The sequence below is a fragment of the Lycium ferocissimum genome, chromosome 12 (genome assembly GCF_029784015.1).
Source record: "Lycium ferocissimum isolate CSIRO_LF1 chromosome 12, AGI_CSIRO_Lferr_CH_V1, whole genome shotgun sequence".
Classification (NCBI taxonomy): Eukaryota; Viridiplantae; Streptophyta; class Magnoliopsida; order Solanales; family Solanaceae; genus Lycium; species Lycium ferocissimum.
In genome coordinates, this window is record NC_081353.1 from 23098993 (window position 1) to 23113973 (window position 14981).

At 37.6% G+C, this 14981-nt stretch overlaps 2 protein-coding genes across 2 annotated transcripts; one reads left to right on the plus strand and one right to left on the minus strand.

The window, feature by feature from the left end:
• The first annotated feature begins 396 nt into the window (after positions 1-396).
• LOC132040385 (putative late blight resistance protein homolog R1A-3) lies at positions 397-3804 on the plus strand. Its single transcript, XM_059431019.1, has 2 exons — positions 397-3430; positions 3514-3804. Exons 1-2 carry the CDS (start codon positions 724-726, stop codon positions 3627-3629), a joined length of 2823 nt encoding a protein of 940 aa, XP_059287002.1. The 5' UTR covers positions 397-723; the 3' UTR covers positions 3630-3804.
• Positions 3805-12345: 8541 nt separating this feature from the next.
• Positions 12346-12794, minus strand: LOC132039129 (uncharacterized mitochondrial protein AtMg00820-like). Its single transcript, XM_059429670.1, has 2 exons — positions 12675-12794; positions 12346-12624 (listed from the first exon to the last, which is right to left on the minus strand). The coding sequence occupies exons 1-2, from the start codon at positions 12792-12794 to the stop codon at positions 12346-12348; spliced, it is 399 nt and encodes a 132-aa protein (XP_059285653.1).
• Between the last annotated feature and the right edge of the window lie 2187 nt (positions 12795-14981).

Genomic DNA, 14981 nt, shown 5'->3' on the forward strand with positions numbered 1-14981 from the left:
AAAGTTTGATACACTTATATCCAAGCCTTTCATCAAATCATTTATACAAATTTAATTACCATCACTAAGTTTTGTTTTTCTCTTGATAACGTTATTTACCAACCTCGTCAATCCTTATCTGACCTTTTGTCATTTTTTTCTTAAGCCGAAGTTCTTCCGGAAACAAAGATTCTACCTTCCAAGATAGGGATAAGGTCTGCGTACACTCTACCCTCTCCAGACCCCACTTGTGGGATTACACCAGTTATGTTGTTGTTGTAAAGTTATTTACCACCAAAAAGTAAAATATCACATTAAATCAAGGTGGACAGAATAGAATAGTATTACTTTTTCTATTTGCCCTCCTAACTTTGACTGATCTGAGATGGAACAAGAAGAAGAAAAGGATAGAAAAAGAAAAAAAAAAAAAATAGAAGACTGACCTGATTCATTGCCATTCTGCAACAAACTCACACTCGGTCTACATTTGCACATTGAATAATCTCATCCTTGACTTTTTTAATTGACCAATAGTCACATAGTTTATTGAAATACACCAAAGCCAGTGTTGGAAATGCAAGGGTGTTATACTACAAGTATACTTTAGTCTTCACTTTCTCAAAAGTTCATTGTTCCTTTCTCTCCATATTAGTCAAAAATATTCCAATTCTTTCTCCTTACTGGATTGAGCTTTATCATCTCCCAAAACCTGCCATTGTTTCTATATAATCTGATCTTAAGTTGATGGCTTATACTGCTGTAATTTCTCTACTTCAAACTATTGAGCAACTTCAGCAGAGGAATCCACTACTAATACAAGGTCAAACTGCTCAAATAATCGAATCTCTTCGTGATACTGCTGAATATTTTCAAAAAACTCTTGAAGAAACTAGCAAAATCAAGGTTGACCCTGCAATGATGAAATATTTGGAAGGAAAGATAAGGGCTGCTGCTAATGAAGTAGAAGATGTTGTTGAATTAAAGATTTGTCAAATCAAAGGCTTATCCTGGATAATTGGAGTAGCACGCGAAGTTTTACTAAAAAACTTGCTACCATCAGTGGAAAAGATCGAGGCAACAAAGATAGAAGTGGTGCAGATTGTTTCTGATTTTAGCAAAAATGAGCCTGCTAATGAAACTCAAACCAGGAATTCCTTGATTGGTTCTTCATCAAGAAGTAATGCCATGCCAAATTTGGGAGATGCCATAGTTGGTCTTGATGATGACTTGACAAAAATAATTGAGAGATTGATTGGATCTCCCTCTGCTCTAGAAATTGTCACAATATCAGGCATGGGTGGGATTGGCAAAACAACACTCGCTAGACAAGCTTATGATCATCTTGCAATCAGGTATCGTTTTGACATTCGAGCCTGGGTTACAATATCACATGAATTTCATATAAGAGATGTGTTATTAGCTTGTTTACATTGCATTTCCATGACCTGCCACAAGAGTGATCAGGATCAGTTAATTAAGTCGATAGATAACATCTATGACAGAAGTGATGATGATCAGTTAGCTGTCCTACTGCAAAGAAAATTAAAGTGTCGAAGATACCTTCTTGTTGTTGATGATATTTGGAGTATGGATACTTGGGATACTATGACAAGAATATTTCCTGATGACGATAATGGAAGTCGAATCCTATTAACAACTAGGCAAAAAGAAGTGGCTATATATGCAAATCCTGATAGCCCTCCACACGAAATGAACCTCTTGACATTAGATGAAAGTTGGAAGTTACTTCATGATAAGGTGTTTGGAGCAGAACATCTTGACGTTCCTAAGTTGGAGGACATTGGGAAGCAAATAGCAGAGAAATGCCAAGGACTACCCTTAACTATTTTAGTGATCGCTGGACATCTCTCTAACATAGCTAGGACGTTAGAAAGTTGGGAGGATGTTTCCAAAACTATAAGTGCAATAGTAGCTAGCGATCCAGATAAATGCTTAGGAGTGCTCGGTTTAAGTTACAATAACTTGCCTAATCAGCTCAAACCTTGCTTCCTTTCTATGGGTGCTTTCCCTAAGGATTTTGAAGTTGATGCTTGTAGATTGATCCAGTTATGGATCGCCGAGGGTTTTATAAGGACTGAAAGGCGTAAAAGCTTGGAGGAAGTAGCAAAAGATTATTTGGAGGATCTCATCACTAGAAACTTGATAATGGTTAGAAGGAGAAGATGGAATGGTGAGATAAAAGCCTGTGGAATGCATGACCTACTGCGTGACTTCTGTTTGAGAGAAGCTGAAATGACAAAGTTCATGCACGTTATGAGAACTGATCCCCAAATCCCTACTCTTGAAACAAGAAAGCATGATGTTCGTCGCTTCAGTTTCCATACCAAAACTTACTCAAATGATTGCTTTAAGCTATCGCCCGTTCTTGCCAGATCTTTCTATTTTTTTGGTGAATTTATAGTTCCTCCATCACTTTCTCCAAAATTTGACCTTCTTTCCCGCTTCAAGCTTCTCCGAGTATTGGACATCTTCCATCATAAGTTCTCTTCATTCCCAATTGAGATGCCAAAGTTAATTCATTTGAGATACCTTGCAGTTGCATCCGAGGGCAATCTTCCTGCATCAATCTCAGAGCTTCAAAATTTGCAAACTTTAATTTATAGGCAAATAAGAATGCACGACAGAGCTGCAATTTTACCAGGTAAGATATGGGCAGTTACTAACTTAAGGCATATCCATCTGGAGAAGAGCAGTTATTTGTCCAGTCCTAAAAGTATCACGGGAATTCTTACAAGAAGGATGGATCATGCCTTGGGGATGTCAAATCTAGAGGAATTTTCTACTCTCTGTTTCTCCAGTTGTACAAGTGAAGTCTTTAGCGGCATTCCAAATCTAAGAAGATTGAGCATTCGCGAAACTCCATCAGAAAGCAGCAGAAAGCATATGCGCGAATGCGTCATTGATATGTCCACTTTGGGTAATCTTGAAGCCCTAAAATGCTTCTATAATCCACACTCTAAACATTATCAGTCGAACTCGATCAAGAGGATTGTTTTCCCGACATCACTTAAGAGATTAAACTTAAGCGGGAGTCATTTTCCTTGGGAAGACATATCAAGTCTTGTTATGTTGCCAAATCTTGAAGAGCTCAAACTTAAGAGTAATGCATGCCACGGTGAAGTATGGAGATTAACTGATGAAGAAAAGTTCAAAAGGCTTAAGTTCTTTCTAATTAGTTGGACAAATTTAAAGCATTGGGATGCTAGCAGTGATAATTTTCCTCATCTACAACGCCTAGTTCTGAAGAATTGCATCTACCTGGAAAAAATTCCAGAAGATCTTGGGGAAATTTGTCCTTTGGAGTCAATTGAGTTACATGATTGCAGCACTTCTACTGAGGTATCTGCCAGAAGAATTAAAGAAGAACAAGAGAACTTGGGAAATGATATCCTTAAGGTCCTCATCAACAAAAGCCTCATCCAAAAAACTAGTAAGTTTCCGAGCAATCTCTAAAATTTTATATAAAAGTGTTGCTTCCTTCAAAATGATAACTTTTATTTCTTTATCTTACAGAGGATTCCAGTCCAATTCTTGATATCAAGCGGAAGTTTGATGAGCAAGCAACTAAACTTTCTGGCATGTGGGATGTGCTTTTGGATAATATTTTTGGAAGTAGCACTGCACAGTAAACCAATAACCCACATTCCTGGAGATCGCTTGATTATTTCTAGAGGATATTTAACTTACATACACCAATTGTAAATAATTGTTATATGTCGGCATCATTTAATTGGTTGTAACAGGTAATTTACTATATTTCGTAAACTACCATCCCTGCTGAATGCAGAATGAAATTATTTATATCGTGAGATTATTTGTATCGTAAGTGTATAATAGCCAAGCTCTCCTAGTAGCAATTCTTACACAAGTATTGTTGTTTGTTCACATTAGACTAAAAATACTATCAGATTTATAGTGGATTGAACCAGTTTGGCCTGGTTTGATTATTATGTCTTAGACAACGCATACATTGTGTCCTAGCCATGTTTGATTACAGAAGCTTCTAGATGTAACTTTTAACAGGAGACTGTGTGCTACTAGCTTGCCTAAGATTAATTACCTTAGCCTCCGGTTGGATTTGAAATGGATCAGGTAGGGCATTCGTTTACGACATCGGTGGTATTAGCAGTTTTCTCTATTTTCTTCAATCGTAGGAAATAGGCATCAGCAGGGATATATGGGAGGAAACCAGTCTGCAGTAATTCAAATTGCTCCTCTGGGTCACTAGTAAAATCTTGACTCACACATGCCATGGTGTATTGTTGTCAACTCACAGAATCGCACTTACCAATAACAAGTCGACCACTGCCTGCAAGCCACTAAACGGAGCTGTTTAACGCTTGGGTTTGCCAAATACGTGAACTACAGCCCAGCCTAGCTTAATCTTACACTTCTAGTTCTATATTCCAACTTCATTAGGACAATCAGCCAGCTAATTATTGTAATCCATTGATATCTGCCATCTTAAATCAACATCAGATCAACCCTGTGATCAACAATCAAGAATATAGCTGGGCCAAAATAATTTAAGAACAGGATTACATAAATGTTTGAGGGAAAGCGAGGCAAAGTTCTAAGAAAAATTATAAGGGCAGAATTTTATGAAGCCACCAGCCCTTATCCCCATTCATAAGCTAGGTTGAACAGTTTGGTTGGTCTAAACTGTGAGGGGGCTTCCAAAGTCAGTTCTGTTTCTTATAATGTTTTTTCAGTTCACACGAATGATCAACAGATATCACATATTACAAAGGAAAATCGACTCCACGAAAGACGTCTGATACAGAACAATTGGAAGATTATTTTGTCATCTTTGTGGTCACCTTCAAAGTTTATGATAAAACACGTAAAAGAATTGTAATAGTGATAAACATGTACTCTTTTACATTTAATATACAAGGGACGATGAAGAATAATCAACAAGATCAGTAGTAACTTTCTTAAATATATCAGCTTCGAACTCGCAATATCGGGGTCATAACTATAGGGGCTCGTTTGGTTAGAAAATAAGTTATCCCGTGATAACTAATCCCGGGATTAATTATCCCGAGATTGTTATTCCACCTTCAATGTGGGATAAAAAAAACACTATAATCCCGGGATAACTAATCTCAGGATTAGTTATACCGAGTTTTTATCCCAACCAAATGTTGGATAAGGCGGCACTAAATTTTTATCCCAGGACTATTTTTGCTTATCCATCATACCAAACGAGCCCTAACTACTTGGTTAGCTCACTATCCCGAAGAACCAAAGTCCATTCATTCAAGAGAAATGGCATCTCTCAGTCCTAAAATGTCTGGCCAACGCTTTTATTTCTTGCTCACGTTGATTTCTAGTAATTCTTGATTTGTTTTTGCTAGACGTGCAAAAAATTCCAAAACCAATTGCATTAGAAAATGAGAAAAACTTCTTTTTTGTTCAAATATTGTTGATTCTGTAAATTTGCGACATACGGCAGAAATGGTGATGCCACTAACAATTTCATTCAATCAGAATTTTGAGAGGCAGATGAAACCATCAGCTTCGATGACACCATTTTCTAGTGGGATAAAACTGTAAAATTCATCACCTTCGATCAAAACTACAAAGTTCAAAATTTCGAGAGGCAGACAAAGCAAAGAATTTTATATATGTGATAGAAACTAAGAGTCCACCAAACAATATAGAGAACTACTGTCTCCTCGAGTACACAACAGAAAGTAAATGAGACAAGATATTTACATGAAAAACTCCTTGCTCAAGGGATTAAAAATCACGACCCACCGGAGTAGGATTTCAACTTCACTAAACGAGCAACTTTCAAATTACAATCTTTGCAACCTAGGAATTAACACTCTTAATCCCTCACCCCTTACAATAACTCTATTGTAAGCTACAACCCTTGAATAACTCTAGCCAAGTAACCAATTATCCTTGATTAACTCTAGCAAAGAAAACTACTGCATTTGACTAACTCTAGCCAAGACAACAAAATAACAAAAATTGAGAAACTTCCTACAATGACAATTCTTGAAAGTAGTATAGGTTAAACCTAGGACTTAAGACATCTTCAGTTGTTAGGATTTGGTCCTTGAGTTTGATGAAGCTTTTGTTCTTGAGAGCACCTAGAGAGCAGTGGCGGCTATACTTGAAAGAATATAATTTTCTGATTTGCAAGTGTTAGGTTAAACCTTGTAACATGTTGTATATATATTGGCGAGCATGTGAGAAACATGTGACCATGGATAGAGACACTTCATCTTTTGATATTGTCCTTTAGCAAGTTTGACCTTTAGCAAAACTGCGATTGTCTTTGTGGTTCTCAGGTCGAAACAAAGTAATCTTACCATGACTTCTGACTATAGTGCATTGATTGTACGACACTCAAGGGACCTGATTGAGAACCTAGTCCCTCAAGTGCTTGTCAAATCATCAAAACACAAAATGGCATAACTTATCAATTTCCCCCTTTTTGAAGATGACAAACCCATAAATGAAATTCCCCCTGAGAACCAGGTTCCCCATGCAGATCAGCCTGAAATAACATGTTAACATCCATTGCTTTTACCCTTTGAACTTTCAGTATCAATATATCAGCATATCAATCAAATTCCCCCTAGAAAACTTCCCCATTTTGGCATTATTAAAAAGAGTTTTAAAAGCTGCACAAGCTTAAGAAGTTCATTGACATTAACTCAGGGCCACTGGGGCAACACAACATGTGCAAAAACAAGAATCAACAGATAGAAAGCATTGCATAATCCAGAGTAAATGCCCATGAAATAGTAACCATTAAGCATAGCCAAAAATTAGCAGTCAAAACAACACAAGAAATGATAATTAAAATGTCAAAAGTACCACTATCATCAAAGGGATAGAAGTAAACAAAATAGGGGTTTAACAGGGGAGGAATCGGCTAAAAGGACATGGAGATTAAGGAGAATTTGGGAAGGAACTAATAAGCAAAAGCCTTGAGGAGTTTATCACATCTCTTACTGGTAGCCTTCTAATCCTGGATCATTTGATCAGGGAGCACATCAAGCTTTTGTCTCATCTTAGCATTTTCAGCCCATAATGCAACATTTGCGGTTGCTATTTCATTACTGGGACCAGGTTCTTGTGCCTTTGTAGCCAGCTATGCTTTCAGGATGGCATTCTCAGCTTGGAGCCTTTCAATTTCTACAGTGGCCTGCTCCTGAGCCTCAATCAGGCTAGAATTGGTTGAATTGCTTCCAATACCTCCCTTCTTTTCCAAACACGCACATTCCTCTAAAGTCCCCACGGTGAACATTTGCTTTCTAGTCCCCATAGTAGCCTTACCAGTCCTAACATAGAAGTACTCAAAAATCTTAGTCAAGAAAAAGCCATATGGGAGACCATGCTTGCCCTCTCTTACATTAACTATTTTGATCATATGCTCAATCATGAGAGTAGGAAGACTAACAGATTGAAAAGTTACTTGGGCTTCGGGAAGGACTAGGTCTGCAGCCGAGGCCATAAATCTCCTTTCAAACCTTAGAAGCAGCGCTTTGTTGACAAGATCAAAAAGGAGTTAATACTCACGCTGAAGTTGTTGCTTAAAAAGCCTCACTAGTCGCAGACACTCCCCTTTTGACAAATCATATCTTTGAAAGCTTATGATGTCGTCCCTTCAACTGTTTTTAATCCATCAATTGGGACGCCAAGAATTTCACCCAACTTTGCTTTGTCCATCTCAAATTCCTGTTCATTTACAGTCATGACCAAGTTGGAGTCATCAGTGTACATTAGGGAGACACAGAGCTTCTTCACCTCATTCTCAAAGACATTAGGACCAGGAGAAACAAATAAATGTTCCTATCTCTGAAATTCAACCATCTCCACAAGCTCGTTCATTCCATGTTCGTCAGCAATTTCAGGGTCAAACACTTTACCGAGTAACAACTTTTTCTTTTTTAGATTTTCTTGCCTCTGCAATTACAACTCCTTAGTCTTTTGCCTCTTATTGGGGGAGCCAGGTTCCTCATTCTCACTGGGTTTCCTTTTCTTAGAGGAGCCAAACACACTCTTCTCCCTGTTAACTTCTAATTCAGGTTCATCAGCCACAACTTTCTTTCCTTTTTCTTCTTGTTTCTTCTTAGAATTTGTCCTACTAGCTGTGGTTTCACTTTCTCTTCGTTATCAGATACAGTCATCATATCCTCTTCATCTCTAAGACCACACTTCACTAATTTTCTTCTTTTCTTACCCACATTTTTTTCCTTACTGGCCTTAAGGGTAACCTCGCGCTGAGCCTTGTTCCTTTTCCTGGTAGTGGGTAGCCTATAAGTAATATGTTTTCTCACATTACCACTGTTACACCCCGTACTTTTATACGTTGAGTTTCGTCGTGAGTTAATCGACGTAGATTGAGAAAGAGAAATTTTCATCGAGGTCATAAGAGATTATACATGATCCTCCTATATATATATATATATATATATATATATATATATATATATATATATATATATATATATATATATATGATGAGTTTATAATCATGTTTTGCAAGTGTTCGAAGGTTGGACGTCAAATGAATCAGAAAGAGTAAGTTCCGTCGAAAGTCGGTAAGTTTGAGAATGTTATAACTCGTACTTTTGGGGTAAGACTAGGGGTTCTTAACATGCTAAGAAGGTCATTTAAAGAGGTATTTTAGTTGATCATCAGTGTTAAGTTTTGAAGTCCAGTGAGTTGTAAAATAAAAGTGGACAAAAGTCGTCACAAGTTACGTTCATAAGTTTGCTAAAATTTGGGGTAATGTCACTGAGATTTTCTCTCGATATACTTGGAGTTACGGGCTGTTCCACCTATAAAATTGAAGGTCTACGAGACTAGTTTCCAATGCATTAAACTGTTTATCAATATGGCCTCAGAGTAGAGATACATTCGTGTTTTTGCGAGACTGCGCAGGCAGCCAGTTTAGGGCCCACTTGAGGCGATGGCCGACCTTTGCTTCTTTAAAACGTGTTGTAGACTTCATGTTTCAGTATTTCTTCAACAAACTTCGACCAAAACCTCTCCAAACCCTTTCCTAACATATCTCAAAGGTTCCTAAGCCAAATCAAAGGGAAAACAATCCAATCATTCATCAAAGTGTTGGAAACCCCAAAGAACAACAAGTCTATGATGTTGTTATTCTATTAAGGGTTGTTGTGAGCTAAATCACGGTTGGATTCTGAGTCATAGCTACTTCTTAAGGTATGTATAACATGTTATTGGTTGTGCTTAAGATTAATTCCTTGTGGGTGAAGTCGTTTGAAGCAAAACACCACAAGATAACATTGAAATAGCCTAAATCTTGGCCAGTATTTTACTGGACTGTTTTGAGTATATATATATAGTTTGTTGTGGCTAGAAATTATGAGAAATAATTGGATTATTTTATGGATGTTGTTATTCAGCTTATGTATGTGTTAATTAAGTTGATTGAAAAAGAAAACATGGAAAACAAGAGATTGACGATAAAGGTTAAGGTGCTAGGTGTGTGGACTGTTTTTGAAGGTTGTTTTTATGATGCTTTGGGCTGAAAATGATATGGTAAGCATAAGTATGAATTTATGAAGGTTGTATACTAATTTATGGAACCAAAATTGAATGCAAATTATGTTTCGTTATTTATAAAACGAGTTTGCCGCTCAAAATGGTTGTTAAAGTAATCGGAGAAGCTTATATTGAATCGTTGTTATTGTTGCTATTGTTGTTGGGCTGTTTGATGACCCTTAGTGGTCTTTGGGATTTAGTATAAATAGGAGAAGTGCTGTCCGATTTTCCGTAGGTTATAAGATTAGCATTAATAGTTGCGACACTTGTTGTAGATTTCACTTGTTGAGGATTATGTTAAGCTTAGTTGTGGGATTGAGAAGTAGATTATCAGGTATGTTAAGGCTATCCTTTCTTTCATTTTGGCATGATCCTTATGATATGAACAAATGAACGAACCTCTATATTACTCCACTCTTAGAATTATGAGGAGTACTCTAGTCTTTGATGTTCCTGTACCCCTTTTTATGATTATTCCTTCTGTCCATGGGTCTTGAGATTACGTATACTGATGATATTAGCTCAAAGATGTTTATCGAAAGTAGTATGACTTTATGTCACTCCGAGAGTTCTATTTATTCAACTCACTTATGCATTGCATTCATTTATACATATGCACATTGACCTATGACTAGAAGGCGTTATATACGGGTATATTATATGTATAAAGGGTATGGGGAAAGGTATAGGCATTACTTACGCATTACCACCTGATCAGTTGATACATAATGATGATGATGATGATGCCCACAGAGGGGCGATATGATACGTGGATCGGACTGCACGTTTCGCAAAGACTAACATTATGGATCGGGTTGTACATTTCACAGCACTAACAGTTATACTATGGCCTATGTATATGATTTTTGAAAGAAAGCATGCATGTCATACGCCCTCAGAGGCACTTCCAGTTATGCTAGACATTTCTAGATATACAGTCATTCAGATATACAGATTAACTCATATATATCAGATGCTTTTCATGATTCTTACGTATATGTTGTTTTCATGCCTTACATACTCGGTACATTATTCGTACTGACTCTCCTATTGCTTGGGAGGCTGCGTTTCATGCCCGCAGGTTTTGAGATATAGCTTGGTGATCCATCTATTAGGATCTCAGCTCAGAGGATAAGGTTGATGCACTCCATTTGTTTCGAAGAAGCCAGGAGTCAGCATGGTCGTATGTATGTATGTATGTATATATATATATATATATATATATATATATATATATATATATATATATATATATATATATATACGTATGTATGTATACATATATATGTATGCACATATGTATGGGTTTAGCGGCGGGGCCCGTCCCGCCACGTTGTGTTATGTTTTCCGAAGAGGGTCACGTGAACGGTTATGTACAAAATGATGTCCAAAAGATAGTCGGATGATGTACGGTCGGACGAGTCTTTCGAATCGTATTGATACATGCATGTTCCTTGTGAGTTTATTGAGAGTCATATGATGGCCCTATCGGCCCACCTATGTTTATGTTGATGTTACAGATGTATGTCAGGTGGTGCTTGACTAGTATGGTCAGGTGCCCATCATGGCCCTCCAGTTTAGGTCGTGACAACCACCACTCTGTTTTGCACGACCAGAAGGTCTTTTGAACATAGTACTTACAATGATATCATTATCAGAGTCAACCTCTTAAGAAGGACTGGGGGAAACAGGTTCCTTCTCAGAGGCTCACGCCACGGTACACTAATAGTAGACACATCTCCATGGTTAACAACATTCAGATTTTCCCTTGAGGGACCAGGTCTCTCATTTAATTCCCCAGTTTCGAGTACATTAACCCTTTCCCCCTGACTCTCTTTCCCCTGAGTCCTTTCCCTCTGACTCCTTGCACTGTTTCCCTTAGCATGTAAAGCATCAACAAACCCAGTAATAATATCCATTTCACTCTCCAAAATATTAGACAAACCAAAATCTTTTCACCTAGGTTTCCATCAACTTCTATAGTAGAGTCCTCTACTCTTTTATCACTATCCAGAGGGTTGAAATTACCTGATTTTTGAGGTCTTTCCTTCGATTCTCCTTTTTCAACAAAATTTTCATGTTCCTTTGCACTATCATCACCAGCAGACTCATGCATGCCGACGGGACTTGATTTTTCTACAATTCGGCTTGGATCCTCTACACAATATCTTCAGTACCCATAGTTTGGCTAGAAACCTCAACTCCATTATCTTTCTCATCAACCTTTTCAGAGTTTTAGAGGAATTTTGAAATGGACAGAGTTGGACCGCTTTCCTCCGAGGCGACTTTTTTAGTGGGGGCCAGTTTCAGGTCTGCTAGCAGTTAAGTACAACAATGACCCAATGATATCTCTATATATGGTTTCATTCACATGAGAACCAGTTCATTCCTATCTAACCGAGTAGCAGTGGCTATAGGTGTATCAATGGTCTTAGCATTCTCCATCTCAAATCTTTTAAGCAACTCCTTGATGTACTTTTGTTAACTGATCAGGGTGCCTTTTGAAGTTTTCTTTACTTGCAGGCCCAAGAAGAAGTTCAGCTGATCCATCATGCTCATCTCAAATTCACTCCCCATGAGCTTGGCAAAATCTTCACAAAGGGAATCATTTGTGGCACCAAAAATGATATCATCTACATAAACTTGCACAATCAACAAATTTCTTCCTCTTTTCTTTAGAAATAAGGCGTTGTCAATTTTTCCTCTTGTAAAGCCATTATCTAGAAGGAATTTTGAAAATCTCTCATACCATGCTCTAGGAGCTTGCTTTAAACCATATAAAGCCTTGTCAAGCGTGAACACATGCTAGGGATGCTCATGACTTTCAAAACTAGGAGGTTGCTTGACAAAAACTTCCTCCTTCAAGTACCCATTAAGGAAGGCACTTTTCATATCCATTTGAAACAATTTGAATTTTATATGGGATGCAAAAGCAATAAGAATCCTGATTGCTTCCATTCTTGCCACAGGAGAAAAGGTCTCATCATAACCAATGCCTTCTTCTTGATTGTAGCCTTGAACCGCCAGTCTTGCCTTGTTCCTTGTAGTGTTTCCAAATTCATCAACCTTATGAGAATCACCTACCTAGTCCCAATCACTGTTCTATCTGAAGGCCTGGGGACAAGGTGCCATACCTTGTTTCTCTCAAATTGATGGAGCTCTTCTTGCATAGCAGCTAACCAATCAGCATCTTTTAAGGCCTCCTTGATATTCTTAGGTTCAATTTGAGATAGAAAGGTTATGAAGGCACACATATTTCTTACCCTAGACCTAGTTTGAATTCCAAAATCTAAGGGAGTAATCATATTGTCGAGTGTATGAGAACTTTTGTGCTTCCAGTTGGATATTTGTACTTCAGGATTCAGGGGACCTGTCTGTTTGATCCGTCATTGACATTGATACGCCCAAATTACACCTAAATTATGGTGTAAGGCGGTCGGCGTCAAATATAATAACCCAACTAGGTTGGGGTCGAATCCCACAGGGAATAAGCTGTGAAATAAGTACTAATTATATGTGTTACTAATCTCTAAAGACTTTAGTTCTATTCCGACTAGTGTAGAAAAAGAGTTTTGGTTTGTATTCGCTATTTTGAAGTATTTGGAAATTGTTTGGATTAAAAGAAACAAAGTTGTGTCCCCGCTGTGATTAGATGTTATGGTAGGGGTATCAATATGATATATTTCTAATAGGTGGTGATTTTGTATCCCTTAATCTCTAATGCACTTCTTAATATTTTCCAATAGTTATAAAGTATTTCTTTTCTTGATTTTCCCAAATATAGAAAAGTTGCAAGTACAACCGATTAAATATGCCAAGTAGAACTCATCTTATCCCTAAGTGAGTTCATTAAACGAGGGTTAGCGCCCCGAGTCCTTGTTATATTATTTCAACTCAAACCCTAGTTCATCTTTCCAAACAAAACTAGGGTTTGTGCATAAATAAGTGTTTACAACCACTAACTAACAATGAATATGGGATATAATAAAACACATCGCAACCCATTATATATATACAATGTTAGACACCTATTACATAACACCCATCATTTGGGTCCACAACTTTAATTAAAGAAACTACTCATACATGTTACAAAAGTAATAAGCAATAATGGAGACATAAAGCTTACAAAGTGTAATAAAGATGGTGGGAATGGAATCTTTTTGTCTTCACTAAGCTCTAAAAGTGGTGTATTCAATGCTCATCCACCAATGGAAAAAGTGTTAAATGTTGGAGAAAAATCTATGTACAAAAACCTAAAGTGTTCTTTAAATAGACTCCAGCATGTAATCGATTGCAAAAGCGCCTGGTGGCGAGACTGACGGACGGTCGATCGATTCGACGGCCTTCGATTCCTTCGTCTTTTAGTTCTTCAGTTTGATGGTCCATTCGATAGTGCCGTCGACCAGTTCGACGCTCCGTCGATTCTTCCGTCTTTCTCTCTTCTGGTGGATAAGTCTATTTGACGAGACAAACGATGACACGTCGATCCAGTCGACGCTTCGTCGATGGCTCCCTCCTTTGTCCTCTTCAACTTAGGCCATCACTGGAAAATGTCGAATCTTCATTTCTGGGCAATTTTTCCTTTTTTCTTTGTTTTTGCTTTTGGGCCATCCCCTTCCTAAAACACAACAAAACACATTAAACTGAACTAGACTTACTCGAGAACACCCAAAATCCATAGTAAAAAGCCGTCGAATGTGCCAAAAATCCATGGCACATCAACACCCCCAACTTAGGATCTTTGCTTGTCCTCAAGCAAGTCAGAAAAACCAGCTGCAAAATAAAAACTACAACTAAACTAAAAATAGAGTAAAAGTAACTACAATGGTGTTTGTTCATCACTACCGGCATGTGCGTTTTCACATCAACTCCCTCTTTCCTCATTTCAAAACAAAGTTCTTTCATCATAACTTATTAGAATTGACTATGACGCTTCAATCAATGACATCACATTATCAGAAGCATTTATACGTGCAAGTATTCACCATTATGCCCTCATTTAGATCAGAGAATGTCCCACTCACAATTTTAAGATAAGAACCGGGATAAGGATAAATGAGAATAGAAAGCACTCACACTCACAAAGAAGTTCATGATATACAAGTGCAGATACCATATGCTTGCCCTTAATTTCAATGTCTAACACTTTCAAATGGTTCAGTTCTGATCACTATAGGACTTGTTCTTGGGTTGTAATGTAGGCTCGGGGACGGGTAGGATACTTATTTAGGAGTCAGTGACTCATCCTCCTCGACACTACACATTCTCACTTTTTGCACACCCATTCTATTCATGATTAATCCTTCAACTTCTGACTATGATGTGATTTGATTCCTACTAGAATTTACAATCTTTCTATGAGATAATTATTAAAAAAAAAAAAAAATTCACACCTAGTTCTCGACTATTTAACTCATACACCCCCAGATTTAGGCTCT